General features: G+C 36.0%; 1 protein-coding gene across 1 annotated transcript; it reads left to right on the top strand.

The window, feature by feature from the left end:
- Positions 1 to 694: 694 nt before the first annotated feature.
- On the top strand, positions 695 to 11406 carry LOC104893579 (AMSH-like ubiquitin thioesterase 1). The gene is made up of 14 exons (XM_010679709.4): positions 695 to 1004; positions 2033 to 2097; positions 2619 to 2694; positions 2817 to 3017; positions 3134 to 3222; positions 4463 to 4568; positions 4641 to 4687; positions 5277 to 5607; positions 7176 to 7265; positions 7342 to 7404; positions 7516 to 7590; positions 8332 to 8394; positions 10818 to 10870; positions 10958 to 11406. Exons 1-14 carry the CDS (start codon positions 891 to 893, stop codon positions 11130 to 11132), a joined length of 1548 nt encoding a protein of 515 aa, XP_010678011.1. The 5' UTR covers positions 695 to 890; the 3' UTR covers positions 11133 to 11406.
- The last annotated feature ends 9806 nt before the right edge of the window (positions 11407 to 21212 follow it).

Raw genomic sequence — 21212 nt, 5'->3', positions numbered from 1 at the left:
TTCGCCTCTTCTTCCGGCACCCCATCCCCTCCCTCACTCTCGTCGCGCGCCTCCCTCCCTTTCGTCGCGCCTCCCTCCCCTTCGTCGCGCCTCCCCTCCCTCCCTCACTCTCGCCGCTGCTTGCTGTTTCTTCTGCTGTTGTTTCTGCTGCGACGAGAGTAAGGGAGGGAGGGGCTGCCGAAAGAGGAGCGCGAAGAGGAGGGGGGGGGGAAGGTGCGAACGAGGCGAAAGGGAGGGGAGGGGGGCGGCGCGACTGGCGGGGTTGCCAGCGAGGGAGGCGGCGCGACTGGCGGGGAAGGGGAGGGGGGGCTGGGTGGTGGGGCTGGGGTTGTTGGGGGTGGTGGGTTAGGGAGAGAGTTAGTTAGGTTTTTTAGAGTTCTTTAGGGTTTTTTAGGGTCAATTAACACTAATGACTAACAGAGTTAACCGCCGTTAGTCATTAAGGGCATTATTTGTCATTTTTTTAAAATTTGGGGTATCTGGTGAATTTTTTTAAAAGTTAGGAGTATCTGATGAATTTTGAAAAAAAATGGAGTATTTGGTGAATAAATTTATTTATCAGGAATATTTGGTGAAATAACCGTTAATTTTTTATTCAATATTTGATATTGTGTTCAAACCCTTCCTTTTGTTGTTTTAGAACTCCACAAGATACAAACTGATTATTGACTTGTAGGCGTAGCATAGTTAAGATTATTTACTCCTTTTACCAATCTTACCCTTGCTAGAATCCCGAATGACCTTCTTAGTACCGTCGTATATCTGTCTCTCTCTCTCTTCTTGCTCCTCCCTCCTCCGCCGTCCGCCATTGACGCGTATTTCTTGAGTTCGCACTTCGATCAATCGTAGTAGTTGAGCTGTGCTCCTCAATTTCACCATTTGAGAAAAAGATGAGGCCGCCTTCTGCTCGTATTGACATTGCTGCCAACGCTCAAAAACTGGATGTCGATAATCGGATTTCACTCCGTATCTACTGCAGGATCGCCGACAATATACTCCGCCAGGTTAGTCTTCTACTGAAATTTGATCAATTTTATGTGTTTTTCGTTACGTATTTGATCAGTGGAACTTGTTACTTTTTTTTAATACAACTTTTTTCGTTTTTGAGGTGGTTGTTGAATCTAGTTGATCAATAATTCATTCAAGTCGAAGCTGAATTAGAGCCTTTCTTATTTTATTAAACAATAGCAGAATTCGGATTCAACGGACTTATGAATTTAAATTTACTCCTAGTTCCGTGGAAATGGAAATTGTTAAATTAGGTGGAAAGTTCTACTATGTAGCAATTGCAGAATTATCAGTTATCTAGAAAAATTGTACGAGTTTTGGAGATTCTATTTACTTTCTTTATTATATATGAATAATATGATATTTGGACCGTTTCCGTTTTGTTATGGTGATTTACTCCTAATAGGGGACAAAATTGGGCTCACAAATTGGTCACTGAATTTCAAATTCTTTGGAGTTGGTGTATTATTCAAATTTGGAAATGGATGCTGTCCTTAATGATGATGCATTAGTCTTGTATTTGGAGGCACGGTGTAATGATGTTTATTATCGAGGAAAGAACGCTCTTTGTAGGTCAACTATATTGATGCAACGAGCTATCTGACGCCTACTTGTTTGTCAAGTGTAGGCTCTGGTCTGATATGTGATCACTGTGGTTCCACTTGTATGCTTTCGATGTTTAAAGACGGGAGATTCTACAGAAAATGTCTTGGAGAACTTCCCTTCTGATATTGCCTTGTATTGAATTTTGAACTTAGAGGTTACGGGGAAAGCAAAACAGAATAAGTTCGGCTGATTTGTTGAAACTAGTGTATTGCTGCTAGCCGTTGATGATGATTTGTCTCTGTACTTATTGCTTGAGTGACCATCAAAAATAGTTATAGCTCAAGTCTGCTTCTTGTAGTGCATTAAGAAATAAGCATATCTGTGCATTAAGGGAATTCTAGTTGGTTATTTCAGTTTTTCTTTTTCCTGTTTTCAAGAGTTCGTTCCCTGCTTATTTTTGTCAATGTGAATATTTCAGGCTACTATCTTCCGGAACGAGAAGAATATTTTAGACCTGTATGTTATGCTTCTGAGATTTTCAAGGTAAGGAATGATTCGCCTGTAGTTATAACACTCAACTAATCTTATGTCATGGGTCCAACTAAATCGGGATCACATTGAGGAAGTACTAGTTAATCTCTAGATAGTAGCAACATAGTCAACCAATTTTCGGTTACGGGAGTAGGTGAATCGGGATCACATTGAGAATTGATGTTTAATCTCTGGACTTTGTGAATAGTTACGTAAATCACCTTAAAGCCCCCAAAAGACTAACATAATTGATCAATTTTAAGTTATAAGCACTAAGTGGGGAAAACATCAAGAAGTACTAGTAAATCTAAGTGATTTGTAGTGTCATATCTCACCCTTAGATATCCTTGAAAGAGACCCTCTTTTTGTCTTTCCTTTTTTTTTGAACTCCCCCTAACAAGTCAGGATAATTACACAAAATACTGTCGAGACAGGGAACTATTACCCATTGGATTATGTCTGCAATATTTGTTGATTTCTTTTGACTGTATGAATTATTTGTATCTAGCCATTTATCTTTTAATTTGTTTCAGTTTGGTATCTGAGACTATCCCACGCCATCGAGAATATGCAGCATCTCCACAAAGCAAAAAAAGTTTACTGAAAAAGGTGATGATCTTGTAATTTGCTTGCTGTTTCTTACAAAGTATATATGTATACAAGCCACAAGGATTTTTTTGGTTAGTAAATAAAATTGTGGCTGGCGGTTTATATCAACTTTATCTTTGCAGCAATTGCTAATTGCGTTGAATGAATTGGAGGCACTGAAGCCAGCCGTTAAGCAGAAGGTTGAAGAACTAGAAATAAAACCCATGTACCAAGCTATTGGATGGAACTATAATGATCGTCCAAAGGAAATTCATTCACTTAATTCTTCTGTGCAATGGCCTCCCATCAAAACACACTCTCCATCTAATAACCAAGTAGTTAATGTAAGTTTCTAACAGTTTTTTTTGTGGAATAATAACTGGCTTTTAGAGAATTTTAGTGTTAGACGCTGGTGTAGATGATGACTGTACTCTCACAATTTCATTTGTTGTTGTGGAAGGCAACACAAAATCTTTCTTCTAGGGGTATCTATGGAGGTTCAAATGCTCCCCAGAATGCCGTCTCTGTAGAAGAGAGATTTCAGAGATTGTAAGTATTAGCAAGATAAATGTCCCCTTCAGCATATTCTGTTCATCTGTTGTATAGTCTAACTAGATTTTGGTGTTGTATATGCCCACATGCCTACATCTAATTACCTCTTGGCGTATGCTGTTAGGGCACTTTATTTTGGCCTTGTTGGTCAAATAGAGAATTGGGAATGATTGCATAAATTATAAATTGGCCCATTTTAGAGGATTGGCTGATCAAATCTTCTAATATTGGTGCTTGGTAAATAGAGGTTTAGAAGAACTTTTTTGGACCCCAACCTCTAATTTTCAAAAAGCTAGCAGGAGGAGCGTTTTGGGAGGGAGAATTAGGAATATTGAGGTGAAATGACAATTAGGCTAAGATACAATCACCTATAGCTATTTACAAACACTCTTAAACAAACAACTAATATAATCAACTAGTCAAACCCGCTAATACACTGAGCTAAGAACTATCCGTTAATTGCCAAAGAGGGTCAAGATTTATCCAGTTTGATTGGTGAATCTTCTCTTGCATTGTTTTGCAGTCATTGCATTCTTACTCTAATCAATTCTGACTTCTATATAGAAATGTTTTATTGAAGAACATAAAATTATGAATTATTATAACACCAAGAGGAGCATCTCTCATTTACATAGGGAGGGTCATAAGCAAAAACTGTCAAGCCCTATGGTTATTTGCTACAATTCTATCACCAAGTAGTGCTTGCAAACATGTTCCTCGTAAGTACTAACGCATCTCTTATAGGGAAATGTAAATTTTCAAGGCGGGCAAATTTTACCCTTAAAAGTTGCTTATTTTTCTCTTAATGTGCTGTCGTGCACCATCACATTAGCAACTGAATTTCCAGACTCGACGGCTTCACCGCTGTTAAGCCTTGTTTTTCAATTCTTAAGCACATCTTTGTCCTTGCCAGGTTACGTCTAGCACATCTTAATCTAGGCTAAAAAGTTGCTGAGGATGAGAATTGTTTTAGTTAAAACGGTCTTTTGGTTTTTCAGTTTTGATCTTCATATAGCTGATAGTGGGTGGATGCAGTAGTTGATTATATTTCTTCACACTCATCTTCTTGGGCTGAATGATAAGTAATTGAGAATCAGATGCTTTTACAAAAATTATAGTAAAGCTTGAAACAAGTTGAAACTTGGAAAGATCTAAACCAGCCAGTCATCTTTTCTCGCTTTCTTTAGCTGTATATTTTCCTTAATTGTACTCTTGGGTTGTATTGATGCTAATGCAGATCTACTACCATCCCTCGTCCAAAGGAGGAGACACTTTTGAGACATTCAATTTTGGGACCCAGTGGGCTCTACGGGCAGTGGCAACCACCTGTCACTGGTAGAGGGGTATGTGGCCTCAGCAGCTGATCTATTCGCTATTTGCCAAACTGTATTCTGATTTTATTCTGATTTCTGTAGGTCCGATACCCCAGTAATATTGATACGAGTCCTGTTGAAATTCCAAGGTTAGGCCTGAAAGTTGATTCTTTTTTTTTTTTTTGAGATGTTATCTGCTGTACCAATCGTTGTTTGTTTGTTGACCTTTCTTGAAAGAAAAAAAGGTCTGAGAGAGATCTGCCACATCTCTCCGTGTCTCACTGTCTGGGGAGGTGGAGACTGCTGTGAGAGTTTGCTGCAGCAAATCAGTTTATAAGTTTGCATGTGGTGTAGGCAAAGAATTTCATACTTTTATTATATTAAGCTAACTTGCAATTCTCTCATTACTAGACACCTTTGACATATATAAAATGACAATTTGTCTTTGTCATTTTTGGATGTGTGAAACCGTAAATATCAGTCTAAATGTCCCTCATTCATTTTAGAATGATAGCTCCATACACATAGAGATTGTGGTGTCATGTCATTATTTGCTGGTAAATTCATTGCATCGTGTTGCTTATTGCTCTGTGTGGTTGGTAACTCCGGTGAAATCATAACTTTACAGGGCTTTTATTGCGTATAAGAAACTTTTATATTTTCAGACCGACTGTCTTTTCAGCTTGGGGTTTATTAGTTTGTTATATGTCCTGTCCTGTGGTCTGTGTTGATAAGCAGGCTCCAACAGGTCATGGCTGTTGAAGATGGAGTAGCAGGTAGAAAAGATCTGAGCACCTTGGATTGTGAAAAACCAAGTGTGCAACCTACACTTGAACCTAGAAGTGATATTCAGAAGCCACAAGATGACGAGAAGCCAATGATTTCCTTTGAAATGTCTGATGCTCCTGATACAATAATTGTCAAGCAACCTAGCCCCCCGGCAATGCTTGCTGAGGTGCAAGACCTAATACCTGTAGGGCAACCTCTAGTGACTGAGAAGCACGATAAATTGGATAGTCATTTGCAAAATAGTCTGCTTCAGCCAGAATCTCCGATGGAGCTGCACATTGTAAGAATGTTAGCAGCCTCTTGGTTAATTTAACTTGTTGATTTAGATTGTTTTTCTTTTGTGATGCCATGGTGAATTTCTGCTTTAGAGCTTTCTGATGCCAAGCCAGTGGTCTGTTGCTTAATACCTTTGGCTCTGGCGAAGTTCGCTATGGAGAAAACGTTGCTTGGGCTTGGTTTACGATGGGGTTAGGGTGAGAGATGAGACCAGCAAGATGCAATCGTCAGATAAGTGGTTTAGCCTGCAAGACTTAGCCTCTTCTCCTTGACAGGGAAAAAAACGCATTCGCAGGAACGGTCGCGGGAATGGCTTGTAACAGGGAAATAGAACGTTTCGCGGCTCATGTGGCGTGAATTTTTCAAAAAAAAATCACATTAATATGTTTTAACCTTATTTGCGTTTTAGTTTATGAAGCATCATTACAACATAATATAATCAATTCTATTAGAATATCGTATTTTATCAACTATATAATTAACTCATAAAAAAATTTGGCCAATGTTTGAAAAGAACGGATGTAACGGGTATAAAGCGTTCTAATGCGCCAAGTTCGCGTTAAGAATGGACAACGCGACGAGAAGTATGTGAATTTTATTATGCCGTTCCGTATCGGGATTTCGCAGAACGGCAAATCCAAAATCAGTTACAGTACGGCCGTCTGTAACGGAACGGGAGAGTTTTAACTCCCTGCTCCTTCATGCTATCTTCTCTCTTCTCCCCTATTGCCTAACGCCACAATCAAACACCTTCTTTGCTAGACCACGGCTAGACTCTTGCAGGTGATTGGCAAAGGCCCAGCAGGCCTACACACTTGCCAGTGATCCCCAAGATCTGGCTCATGCCGTATCTTCATCGCTAGTAGTACTCTTTCATTGAATATGTCGTACCATAAGTCCATGAAGACCTGCTGAAGCACCAGAAAATAGTGACATTTTTCACAGCTGGAGCACCAGCAAATATCAATGGGGGTCTTCTGGGTTATGAATGTGTCGTACCATAGGTCCATGAAAATCTGCCTGTTCTTTTCTCTTTTATTTCTTTGTGATCTATTCAAATAAAGAAGTGGAATCAGTGGAGTTAGTTGTTTCATTCATCTCTTCCTATTGACCATTTTGTTTGTGGCATTTGGGAATGATCTTGGGTTAGATGAGATTGGGCTAGAGCAGCAAAGAATAAAGAGAGTTAAGGAAAAGAGGGCAAAGGGTTTTCGTTAGACATTAGATTAGGAGGATTTTAATATATTTTCCTGATAGCTGATATAGAAGTTACAATGAGAATATTGTACAATCATAATATATGGACAAGGTGTTTCTAAGTGAGGTTTTGAAGGAATATATACGCTCCTTAGAATGTTTTTCAAGAAAAATTATGGAAAAAAATTATGTATAGAAGTGTTTGACGTATGAGGGTTAAGCCTCCATGCATCTCGATCTTCTCATTGTTTTTGTATAGAAGTGTAAGAAAAATTATCTGCAGATTTGTAGAGTGGTTCTGTTCATGTTGCAGAAATGGATCAGCTACTGTGTGGAAGTATTTTTTTGCTGAAAGATTTTTGGTGCTGTTTACAGTCAACAAGTATGATGGATACATTTCTGAGACTGGCTAAATCGAACACCTCGAAAAATCTGGAGACATGTGGTATTCTTGCCGGCTCACTTGTAAGCTCTTCCAACTATCATTTCTTACGTTGCTGGTTTGTGGAATCTTAACATTATAATTACTTTATTTTTACAGAAGAACAGAAAGTTCTATATTACTGCTTTGATAATTCCAAAGCAGGAATCAACATCCGATACTGTAAGTTGATGCATATATAATTTATAGTTGCATTCCTGGTTTTTTTCCCTGGAAATTTAATGTTTTGATATTTCTTTGATATTTATCAAGCTTTCTTGTTCATATGACCAGTGTCAGGCAACAAATGAGGAGGAGATATTTGAAGTGCAAGACAAACATTCGCTGTTTCCACTGGGATGGATTCATGTAAATGTTCCTTTGATTGTAATATTATTGTTGTTGTTTTGTAATAATTGAAATCTGCTTTCAATATTTCGTCCATTGTTTGTTTCTCTATGCTGCTTACTCTTTCTGTCAGTCAGTCTGTCTGTTTTTGCCTCTTAAAGTTTGAATTTACATTTGTTTTCTAGTGCATGAAAACTGGAACCTTGAAATTTCTGGATGATGTTCCTTTTATATCTTTTGTTAGATTTTCCTTCATTGGTTTAGGTGTACACATGACGTTGCATGCTGTCATTCTGAAATCTTAAACGATGGATAGTTTATGTCTCTTCTATTGATCATCTGAATCTATTACTTGCAAGTAGGACAGAGACTTATATCGACACCCTTCTATTGAGCACCAGATGTGAGGATTTTTATTAGATATCGTCCTGTGCTTGTGCATAAAACACTACAATATTCTAATCATTATTGTCGTCATCACAATCAAACCCATCAGTTCATCACGCATTTCCATTTTTTGGGTGATGGGGTGTAGTTTTGTAATTTAGCGCCCTAGTTGTCGCACAACAAGGCAAAGAATTCAAGCATGGTTCACTCTATTGGCCATAATTGTACATTAGAAATACAGTTGCCTTTTGACCTGGAGCATATGGCACTTCATTGCATCTTTCATGCAATATGTTTAACTATAGGACTTCTTGGTCTTTAGTTAATTTGTGAGCTTATGGTCAACTAATATCTATCACATGGTGCTGTTGCCAGACTCATCCTACACAATCTTGCTTCATGTCATCGGTGGACATTCATACGCATTACTCATATCAGGTACTTTTTTTTGTCTATATCTTGTTGCTTTTATTTTATCTTTTAATGTGTAAATCAGTTAAATTTTTAATTTTTCTTTTGCGGTAAAAAGAGGGGGGGGGGGGAGGTATTGATGACCGAGGGATGTGAATAAGATCTCCTCATATTGGCTGAATCCTTAGATTGAGTTGTATTTGATCGTGTCTGAATTTTCTATATTTACCAAATTCGTGGGGACATATTTCCAAATGACACTGCATGGAGAATAAGTGATATAGCTGGGTACAGGAAGCTTAAACTTAGTACATGGTTGGGTGAATTGTTCCATGAATTGTAAAGAAGCCTGGAATTTTTTTTTTCAATGTTTTGTCTGTCTTAGTGAAAAGACCCGCCATGCACAAAGGTTGAGTATTGATGAGGGATGTGCTTCTTAGCTAAGAATAAGATGATGTACAAAGAAATAGAAACTTTGCTGTGCTTATATCTTTTTAAATTGATTAGAGAAGTGGAGATGACTCTCTTTAGGTATGTTGGAGAACCTTAAATATACTGCCCTGACAAGATATTGGTTAACAAACAATTCATCAGTTGTTGAATCATGTCATTTTGCTCAACCGATGGAACGGGGTCTCCCTGTGCTTTAGATAGGGACAGAGCTCGAAACTCCAATGTTCCCTGTGCTTGTTGAACTAAGGATCCTGAACCCATTATGCCCATCTCAAGAACTTGACTCCATTGTTCTTGTAGCCTGAGGCTTCTGGACTTCTTTATTGGACCTCTTTGGTTTTGAAGGAATTCGGAGTACTTCATAGCTTCCGGAGAATTATATCAGTAAATGTCAATATTCCATCTATATCCTCTTGAATCTTTAGTGATCAAGGTAACATGAATGTCAAAAATTTAATTTTTTTTTAAAGTCTAAATGGTTAAATTTACGCCGAGGAAATGTTTTGAATGGGTATATGTATTGTGGTACATGATCAGAAATTCTAGCTAACAATAGTTTCTACACAACTTCATTTCCTCTATCCTGTAGTTTCTAATTGAAAATTTGAAAAGACATTGAACTATCATGAGATAGAGCCTAATGTCATTTAAGTTTTCCTCTTTTGTAAATTTTCTGCACATTTCATTTTATATGAGGGAAGTTATAACTAAAATAATGTGAACCTTTTTTTGTATGTGAAAGTATATATAAAATATCCAAAACTATGGTAGCGTTAGATAGCATTTTCTTCTCTTTAAGTTTTCTAGTACCGTTTTTATATTATCAAAATAAGTTTGGCCGTCAGTTTTTGTAAAATATTAGATTTTGAACAACTGTCCTTAGCACCTATGTAAAATGTAGGTTATGCTACTAATATCTGATTTATTAGCTGCTGTATATTAAGTTTGATAATTTTTGCCTATATCAGAAAATATGTAGTTCAGAAAAATCCAATTAGTTCTGATGAGTCTATGCTAGTGCCAGGTATAGCCTTTCTTCTCTTTTTTTTTTCTTAGTTCAAAGGAGAATTGCAAGTACTTTATCTTCATGCTCTTCAAGGTCATTTGACTTTTTTCCATTCATGTATCTAACATTCGCCTTTTTTTTAAACTATTAAAATCAAATTTCATCTGAAAAATGATGCAAAAACTGCCACAATCATATTTTCCCTTTTGTTTTCTTTTCAATTGATGATGGTGATATATAAGCCTTCCATACATCTCAATTTTCTACTTGGGACTGAAGCAGATAATTTAGGTCATGTCAGATAATATTTCATACTCTACCCTACCTCCATTGAACTTAATTTTTGGTTGGGTGAAGTTCATGAAAGAAAAAAGTGGTGGGATCAAATAGAGTGAATTTGAGGGTAAAGTTGTGGTCTCCTATGGTCATTTTTAGTCTGGGGCAAATATAAAGGGATGGACCAAAATCGAAATTGGGGAAAAGTTCTTGACAGGGAGTTAATGATGAAAGAGGAAAACAAAATAAAAGATTTATCTTTCAAAATTGATTACTAGGTTACGGTTTTTGATTGTTTGAGGGTATGTATTGAGCATTTATTGAAATTAAAACCTTTTATTTTCTTTTCTTTGAGAGGACTCTGAAAAGAAAACCTGTTTTCATGCAAAATTCTTTTTTGTGGGAGGGGGGGGGAGGTGATTTAGTACCTGCAAAACAAGGATCCTCATGCATAAGAAAAATAAAGAACAAATTAGAGGTAATTCATATCAATTAGTTCACACATGGGTATATAAAGGGCAGTGTAATGTGAGGACATTTGCTGGTAGAAAAACTTTGGCTACGCCGCTTTTTGAAGTTCTCCATTTTACATCTGCAACAATGCTATGCTGACAGTACATTAACAGTGAAAAACTGAGATGTGAGAAAGTATGGTTGGATATGATTTCAATCGGCAACTAGTTGATGGAGTTGAGAACTCAAATTACCTTTTCAGGTTATGTTGCCTGAAGCTGTTGCAATTGTTATGGCACCAAAAGATAGAACCAAGTATGCAATTCAACCACTTTTATTAGTTACGTTTGCTGTATTTACGTCTTTGTGGCTGACTGTAATTTGTGGTTTTTGCACAAGCAGAACTCATGGCATATTCCGGTTGACAACCCCTGGAGGCATGTCAGTCATAAGACATTGTGACCGGCGTGGATTTCATTCACATGAGCAGCCTGCTGATGGTGGGCCTATATACAAACAATGTACAGATGTATACATGAATCCTAAGTTGAAGTTTGATGTTATAGATCTTAGATGATGATCATTGTGATATTCCTCTCTTTTCTGTATTGTTTGATGCATTGTTTTGCACTTTGTCTTCATAATTGTCAAATATAACAGTACATATTGTAAAATGAGAAAGAAATAGATGGCATTGTGATCGTCTTCTTTTAACTGGCTTTATTTGTAAGACACGAATATAAATTGCTGTAAAAATGATGGGTGTCATTTGGTTGTCCAGATTACTACATAAACCAGAAACTGTGGTAATGCTTAGTTCTTATTGGTGAGCTCTCTATCTTTGGATATTACTTCCCTGTTTCTCAAAATTTTCCACCTATCTCTATACTTTGCAATTTCTGTTTGGTACACTATTGTCCCAACGACCACAAATAATGGGCGCTTATAAAGGATTAATGGTTGTAACAGCCAATGGTGACTACAATAATTTATTAATCACCCTAATTAGTGTGGGACATGAATAAATGGTTTATGAGTCTGTTTATGCCTAGGCATTGGATCATTAACAATTTAGTAACTCGGGATTTATACGTGAACTAGTATTTTTGCCCGGGCGATGCCTCGGGTCAGTTACAATAAACAAATATGTTATTATTTTTATTTCATATTTTATTTTGCTACTTTTCGTAATTTTTGTCCATTAAGAGATTGAAAAATTCACGTCACGATGTGATAAGTAAAAAAAAAAAAAGCTTTGAGTTTGAAAACAATACCTTAAAAAGAAATGTGGTAAGAGAATATGACATCTAATTCTCTTGGAAGTTACGTAATAAGATTGTTAAAGATGTACTCTCTCCTTTTTTTTTAATTTGTACATTTTCCTTAAATGGTTTTTTTTTTTAAATTTCTACATTTTTCTTATTTGGCCCACCATAAATTGATACTTTTTATTTGTTTTTCTCTTTTTCGACCCAAAATACTACTTTCACGTTTTCTCATTATTTTACATTAAATGGAAAAAAATACACTCCAATTTGAAAGTGACATGACATAAATGGTTGCGCATACAACAATGTAGCAATAAAAAAAACGGAGGGAGTATATACTTGTTAAGTCTTTTTAGTTAACTACAATTATTACAAGACTTTATCATATTTTATTTCAAACATTAAACAATAAAGTCATAGTGTATTGATGGCTAAGTGCTTATTTTTCATTTCAAAGGTCACGTGTTCAATTCCTTTCACTTACACATTTTTTTAAAAGTGAGGAGTATACATGAATATAAAACATTTTGCATTAGAAATTTGAGAAGAGTGCCACGTGGCACATAAACGTTCTTTCGCACGCCTTTTAATATATTTGTATAGATAGAATTGGACGACTTAACTAGCCACCTGTGTTTGATCCTAATTGGGTACCATTGGCTCATTTAAGGCTAAGCATTTTAAAATTAGTATTATATATTCCTAGATATCAAAGCTAGATTACTTTCATTTTTGCTGCTCCCTCTAAGCATGCGTACTTTTTGGAAACTATGTTTGTTACCATGTCTTATTGTTTAAAAATATTATGTAAAAAAAATATGAAGATATAAATGTAATTTAGCATGTTTATTCCCAAATTTTCAATGTCAAAATGCTATTTCCTTCACTTTTTCAAAAAAAGGTTTAAGAGTACAATAAGCTATTTCAAACACTCAAATTAAAGGATTGACTAGTATCTTCTAATATGAGTTCAAAATTATAATAATTTCTCCAAAATCTCTCTTTAATAGACATGTGTTCTATTTTCAAACTAAATCCTTTTGGTTGTTCTCAAAACAACTTCTTCACGAACCCATACTTTATTGCAGTTTGCATATGTAGTAGTTCATAGGAGTGGCACGCATGGGTCAGGTCGGGCATGTTCACGAGCTCGTCCCGTGGATTATGGGCAATAATGGGTCTTGCTGTGTTGGGCTTGAAATTTTCAGATTTTGTCTACGGGCCGGATTCGGACCTCCCGTGGGCCTACCCCATATTTTATGTATTTTTTTTAGATTTTTGACAGTTTTAGACTAAAAAGTGAAAACATGAAGAAAAAGAGATTTCCAGCCCACAAGGCATATAGGCAAACTTTTAACACCCCGATAATTCTCTCTTTTCCAAAATACCTTTTCAATATAAAATAAGGCAAAACCATGATCAACACATACAAACAGAGCACGTAATCATCAAAGTTGAGTACTACATAATAGATAAATAAACAATCGTAACATGATACTAACAAATAGTAAACATGGATAAAGAATAACATAATAACTTGCAGAAAACTTTTATTGAACTAAAATTTAACAACATTTTTATTACTTTAAATAGAATAGTCACTGGACCTAGTTGTCTAACTAAAACAAGCCTTCTCTCTGGAAGACGAAATACGGGCGCAACTTCGTATTCCCATGACCTACGATATCGAGGAACCTTTTACATAAAAATCGAAACGGTGATTAATCCAAACCTAGAAAAAGCCATGACACTCCACCATGTACTCCAGCTCCTGATTGTCCAACTTCAGACGTGCACCAGTCTAAAGCTTATTACTATACAAGTTTCACATTACATGATTTACTATTTATTACTTGTTATGACACACAAGCAACACATATAATACATAATCAAACATTCACAGCTTTATTTTTATCTTAGGATTAAATAAGTGATCATACAACTTACAATCCAAGATGAATTCATTATTTAATCCAATCTTCCTTATTTGTTGAACCTAGCCAATAACCAACTTACCTTTCAAATGTATAAAAGTATCAACTTACCAAATAAGGCCCTCGGTCCTCATAGAGTAGTGAAATAATAATAAAAGGGAACAACATGATTCAATCATGATTCATACCAATAAATATATTAATTTCCCCATGTGAATTAATAAAAAATATAGTTCCCAACCAACATGCTTGCATCAATCTTCTATACAAATATGACATATATCTCATAATCAAATCTCATACTTAACATGTTCGCATAAAGGTATAAAACATGCAAAATCCAACATGATAGCTATCATATAGCAACTAAAAATATTTAAAAGTTGTTTACATCATTAAAACTTGAAAAAGTAATACTTCCTAGCATAGTACTACTATACTAGTCATTAAAATCCTTAAAACTCCATTAACAACATTCTTTAAAATTCTAGCAACATATAATTTATTAAAACTCCCTTTAAATAAACCTAAGCTTATAAGAATGATCAATTCCATAGTTTATAACATACTACTATAGTTTTTCAATTTTTAACACCCTAAAAATCCATTAAAATTTCAATCTAAACGTAATAATTAAATCTAAATTTTTATTTTTTCAATACATAAATTATATAATCTTAGATTCATAATCAAATTAAAGCTTCTAAACATAATTAAACTAAAAACAAATCTTAAAACATAATCTGTAAATAAAATTTGAGGAGGAAGCTAGAAATGTAATCAAACCAAAACAAATGGAAGAAAAGACAAAAGGTCACTGGTTATGGGACGTGGCAGTAGGCGGCAACACGCACCTTGGTTGGCGGTGGTTTGAATTGAGAAAGGAAGGTTTCTTATTAAATAAGAAATTGTTTCTTGGAAGAGAAGAAAGAAAGAGAAAAACGTGAGAGAGGAAGAGAGAATAGGGCGCCGGCTTTGGGTGTGTGGAGTGAGGAGAGAGAAAATTATGTGGGGGAGAAAAATGTGGGTTTAATGTATTTATGGGCTTAGGAAAAGAAAATTGGGCTTTAAATAGAGTTTAATGATGAGTAGGATTGATGATTGAAACTCCTAACACCACTAGAAGTCTTTTTTCTAGTCTAACTAGTGTTTGGATTCCTCAAGCTCATTTAGACTCTTTTTTCAAATCATAATTTTAAATATTTTTCAAAGCATGGCTAAACAAAATATTTTAACTTTTTTAAATCCTTAAAATAATTCCTTTGACTTTCAAATAGTCAACCTATTAACGAAATAATTATTTTAAAGCTAAATTATATATATATATATATATATATATATAGGAATAGGATCTTGTGAAAACCACCATTAATCTGAAAACTGAAAACAAGCAATATGAGCCGCTGATTTAAAAGAAAATATTAGATGGCCACGATTTAGCCACGTCACGTGTCCAAAAATTTATTTTCTCCCACCTGATTTTCTCTCTCTTATTCCTCATCTCTCAATAACGTGATTTCTCTCTCCTAAAAGGCCGATTTTCACGCTCTCAATTCTCACCTTCAATCAATGTTAATCCTTCAATGATTCGAAATTCCGGTAAGAATTTGTTTAATCTTTTCATTTTTCACATTTGCAAATCGAATTTCACTCAATTTTCCTCTAGTTGAGTTTTTTTCCCCAATTTTTTTTAGGGTTCTACGCTCAGTTGCGATTTTCATTCATGTTCATCTGCAATTTTTTGTGCGATTCTTCTTTATGTTTATCATATTCTTCCCGAATTTGTTGAAATTTCATGTTCTGCCGGCTCCTATGTTGATTTTGTAGCTATGCATATTCAAGGGGAGGAATGTTTGGAGGTTATATTAATTAACATTATTTCTCTTATGTTCTCTGCTAACGTGCTGTTGTACACTCGTACTGATGTGTTACTATGTCATTGCACATTGAGAAGGTTCTGACGATTATTGTACACAGAACCTAATGGGAGATGAACTCTTCCTTGTTTGTAGATGATTGTAGGTTGTAACTATGTATTGAACAAAATCATCATTTTATTCTTTCTTCATATGCTTCACTTGCTTTATTTGCTTCAGCCTTTCGTCGAGGATGGGAGAATTGTGGCTGGTCTGTGTAAATTTTTCATAATCTTTCTTTTCATGTGGTATTGTCTACTTTTTACTTTTCGTGTTCTCTCTGTTATTTTTATCTTGTTCATTATGGTGTAGCATACTATGTTTTTATCAGTTTCCAAAGTATTGTTATTAGTTGCTGTTTTAAAGCCATTTGTTACCCCCTCTCACTAACATATATTTGGCGAAATTCATACAACCTATTAGCTCAATTGGCAAAACATTGTGTAAGACACAACGATGTAGGTTCGAATCCTACATAGGTTTAACAATAATCAAAGTTAAAATAAGTTACCCTTAAAATCTAAAAAGTTGTCCTAAAAATGGTGAAAGTTACCCTAAAAGTGGTAATAGTTACTCTTATAATAAATAAAGTTACCCTTGAAATATATATAACTACCCTTAATATAATAAAGTTACCCCAAAACTGACAAAAGTTACCCTAAAAGTGTTAAAAGTTACCCTAAAGGGGTTAAAAGTTACCTTGTTTTCAGTTTTCAGATTAAGAGTTGTTTTCAGCGGATCCTACCCCTATATATATATATATATATATATATATATATATATATATATATATATATATATATATATATACACTAAAATATATTTATATAATTCATAAATTTACGGGGGATTACAGTCTACCCTTCTTAAAAGAAGTTTCGTCATGAAACTTGACACGAAAACTCATATATTTTCAAAAATTTGAACTCAACATTCATTTGAGAAATACTTGTGCCACTAAAGTGGCACACTTTTACCAACTTTAAAACTCACTTGTGTTACTCCTACACACATTTTCCACGTGAAGAATCTATTTATTTTGCACCAACATGTGTAAATCGCCAAAATAAGCATAAAATGATAAATAATCATAAAAATAGGTATAAAGCGCGAAATTCTATCGCATTCTATCCCTTTAAAGAAAACGAGTTACGCCCTCGTAACTCACATTAAGGAACAATTCTGGATACTTCTTGATTTCAATTTTGGCTTCCCACGTTGCCTCTTCGGACTCGTGGTTAGACCAGAGTACTTTCACGATATTGACATCCTTATTGCGTGTACTACGCACCTTTTTGTCAAGAATCTTCACAGGCATGTCCTCATACGTGATGCTACTATCAATCTGGATCTCTCAGGGATATAACGCTTGAGTTGGGAAATGTGAAACACATCGTGCATCTTCTCAAACTTCATTGGCAACGTCAACCTATAAGCTACCTTCTTAATTCTTTCCAATATCTCATATGAGCTTACATATTTGGCACTTGACTTGCCCTTTTTCCTAAATCTTATGACGCCCTTAGTTGGTGATACTTTCAAAAACTCTATATCACCTACTACGAACTCATCTTCTCGTCGCTTTAAATTAGCATAACTCTTTTTTCAGTCTTGAGCAGCTTGAATTCTAGCATGAATCATCTTAACACTTTTAACAGTCTCGTCAACTTCATTGGCAACGTCAACCTATAAGCTACCTTCTTAATTCTTTCCAATATCTCATATGAACTTACATATTTGGCACTTGACTTGCCCTTTTTCCCAAATCTTATGAAGCCCTTAGTTGGTGATACTTTCAAAAACTCTATATCACCTACTACGAACTCATCTTCTTGTCGCTTTAAATTGGCATAACTCTTTTTCCTGTCTTGAGCAGCTTGAATTCTAGCCTGAATCATCTTGACACTCTTAACAGTCTCGTCAATAAATTATGTCCCCAATACTACATTCTCACTGAAGTCATTCCAACATATGTGACTTCTATACTTCCGTCCATACAGTGCCTCAAAAGGTGCCATCTTAATACTCGCATGATAGCAATTGTAATATGAAAATTCAATCAAGTCTAATTGGTCTTCCTAACTACCTTGGAAATCAATAGCGCACACTCTTAACATATCTTCTATGGGTTGGTTAGTCGTCCCAGTCTGGCCATCAGTTGCAGGGTTTAAGGTTGTACTCATCTCTAATGTTTTCCCAAGATTCAATTGAACCTCTTTCCAAAATTCCGAGAGAAATCTCATATCGCGATCAGAAATAATATCTTTTGGAACCCTATGCAATCTCACCACATGCCTAATATACGGCTTCGCAAGTTGTTTCTTCTTTCATGTCTCCTTAATAGGTATGAACACGATGGACTCCGTTAGTCGGTCCACAATAACCCAAATAGTATCATTGCCATTCCTCGACCTAGGCAAAGCAGTCACAAAATCCATTGAAATGGAATCCCACTTTCATTCAGGAACCTCTAAGTATTGAACCTTCCCCATGGATCTCTTATGATATATCTTCACTTTCTGACAGGTTAGACACTTAGACACAAATTCGGCTACCTCGTGCTTCATGTTTGGCCACCAATAGATCCCCTTAAGCTCTTTGTACAACTTGTCACCCCTAGAGTGCACAGAATACGGAGTGTTATGCCCCTTATCCATAAGATGTCTCCTAAGCTCATCACATGTTTGTGGTACACACCATCTTCCCTTAAACCTCAAACTTCCATCATCCTGGATCTTAAAGTTGGCTTCCTTACCTTGCTTCATCTTCTCCTTAATTTTATGTAGGTGCTAATCTCCAACTTGACCCTCTTTGATCTAGTCGAAAACTGACAGCCCTAATGATAAAGCGCTCAGTCTTGCCTCACTTTTCCCAAGATTTAAAATTTCTAGCCTAAGCCTATTCGTATCTCGACACAACTCCTCATGGACTACCAAGGCACTCATGTTATGGCTCGACATCTTACTCAAGGCATCGACAACTACATTTGCTTTCCCCTCATGATATTGGATGTCTAAGTCATGGTCCTTACTCAACTCCAACCACCTTCTCTGCCTCATATAAGGTCTTTTTGGGTGAAAATGTACTTCAAACTCTTATGGTCCATAAATATCTTACAGGTTGCCTCATAAAGGTAATGTCTCCAAATTTTCAATACAAACACTATAGCGGCTAACTCTAGATCGTGGGTAGGGTAATTCGCCTCATAAGGTTTCAACTGACGCGACGCATACGCGATTACCTTCCTATTCTGTTGTAACACATATCCCAAACCATTCTTTGAAGCATCACTATACACCTCAAATCCTTCATCCCATCAGGCAGGGTCAAAACAGGTGCGGAGGTTAAACTTTCCTTCAAAATCTGAAAGGATTCTTCACACTTTTCACTCCAATCAAACTTGGACTCTTTTTTCATCAAATTTGTCATGAGCCTCACTATCTTCAAGAAATCTCTCAGAAATCTCCTATAATAGCCAGCTAGACCAATGAAACTTCCAATATGTGACACAAGTCTTTGGAGTTGGCCACTCACTCACAGCTTGAATCTAGTAGGATCTACAGAGACTCCTTCTTTAGACACATAGTGACCCAAAAATGCTACTTCAACCGAACGAAACTCACACTTAGAGAGCATTACATATAATCGATTCTTCCTAAGCGTCTCCAATATAATCCTCAAGTGCTCATCGTGCTTTACTTCATTCCTCGAATATATCAGAATATCATCAATAAATACCACAACGAATTTGTCTAAAAACTTATAGAAATCATCAAATGCATAAATATGGCAGGAGCATTAGTTAACATAAACAGCATTACAGTGAACTCATAATGACCATAACGTGTCCTAAATGCAGTCTTAAGTACATCCTTATCAGCTACCCTCAACTCGTGATACCCCAAACGCAAATCAATCTTTGAGAACACACTCGCTCCATTTAATTGGTTGAATAGGTCATCAATTCTAGGGAAAGGGTACTTGTTCTTGATGGTTACATTGTTCAATTCCATATAGTCAATACACAACCTCATACTCCTATCCTTCTTCTTCACAAACAATACATGAGCTCCCCAAGGTGATGCACTAGGCCTAATATAACCCTTATCCAACAACTCCCGCTATTGCATCTTCAACTCACTCATCTCCAGGTGGTTCCATTCGTAAGGTGTCTTAGATATAGATGTAGTCCCAGGTTCTAAGTCTATGGTGAACTCAACAACTCTCGTAGGTGGCATACCCGAAATCTCACTCGAAAACACATACATAAACTTATTCACAATTGGAACATCCTCGATATTCACCCCAACTTCTTTACTCACATATTGCACACTACAGAAAAATAGCTCGCACCCTTGAAGAAATAACCCCAAAGTTCTTAGGCTTCCCAAAACGTCTATAGGAGGTCAATTTTCCCAAGGGTTCCTCAAAACTACTTTTTGAACTTCACAGTCTATCTTGGTATTTTAGAAACTTAACCAGTTCATCCTAAGAATAACATCTAGGTCTCCCAAATTGAACTCTATTAAATCCGAAGTAATATACAAGATAAGGAAAGTCTTAATTAAATCATTAATAGGCGGATAAGTGATCCGCGCGTACGCGTGGCAGATTCTAGCAGAAATAGTGCAATCTTCCGAAAGGCATAACTCCTTGACTAAAAGTCTCCTCGGGGCGTGCCACCTGTCGTTGGAAAGCTCTTCAAGTATAGTTTCCAAATCTGCTGGAATTACTCTATTTTAAGGAGCACATAAAAAGTTATAATCAGAAGAGTAGACATGACTCTTTTTCACATTTCTCCTAATGATTTTCCGCTACGTTTTTGCTCAAACTCGTACTATGACATATCCATACGATCCTTATTCATTGTAGCTTCTTTTCACGTGCTCCTAATCCTCAAGTTTAGATAATCATACTCCAAATACGTCCTTAATGCCTGAAATTCATCAAAAACACGAAAACATACTGAATAGGAGTAGAAAATCATAACTTTAAGAATATAATGCAATAATGAACCTAAATATTGAACTAAATGCTCTAAAATGCAACCTAAATACACCTAAAAACTATATATAAATATGACTTATCAAACCACTGCTGGCCAACTATCCAACATTATTTTTAAACACAAATACATAAATAAATGATCTAAGGGGAAACATTATCAATCTTGTCTTTAGATACCTTGTACAGCTCTAGCATGAAGATCTCATCTTCAAACTCATATATGTCCTTAGTGTTATAATATACATAACTTTTAGGTCTCGTGGCTCTTCGTTTAGGTTGAGGCTCATCCTCCTCTGACTCCGGATCACTCTCAAATATGAAGGCAGCATGGTAAACGTCACTTATGGTCTGTCCTCTAGCACGGTCAAACTCCAGGATAACTCCGTCATCACTATCCATTCCTGCTCTTAGCACATTACACATAATATACTCTAAGCTGGTGTAGTTATTATTGAGAGGCTCATAATTTTCATCACCTTCGTCATCACTTATTACAATGGGGTTGTGATAACTTTCTACTCTATTATCTTGT

Source organism: Beta vulgaris, chromosome 5 (genome assembly GCF_026745355.1).
Source record: "Beta vulgaris subsp. vulgaris cultivar EL10 chromosome 5, EL10.2, whole genome shotgun sequence".
NCBI lineage: Eukaryota > Viridiplantae > Streptophyta > Magnoliopsida > Caryophyllales > Amaranthaceae > Beta > Beta vulgaris.
This window is presented reverse-complemented; position numbering and strand designations above follow the sequence as displayed.

Coding starts and splice junctions, on each gene's coding strand:
- LOC104893579 (XM_010679709.4), top strand. CDS start 891: ATGAGGCCGCCTTCTGCTCGTATTGACATTGCTGCCAACGCTCAAAAA. Junction 1,005..2,032: donor CCGACAATATACTCCGCCAG/GTTAGTCTTCTA, acceptor TGAATATTTCAG/GCTACTATCTTCCGGAACGA. Junction 7,591..8,331: donor TTCCACTGGGATGGATTCAT/GTAAATGTTCCT, acceptor TGCTGTTGCCAG/ACTCATCCTACACAATCTTG.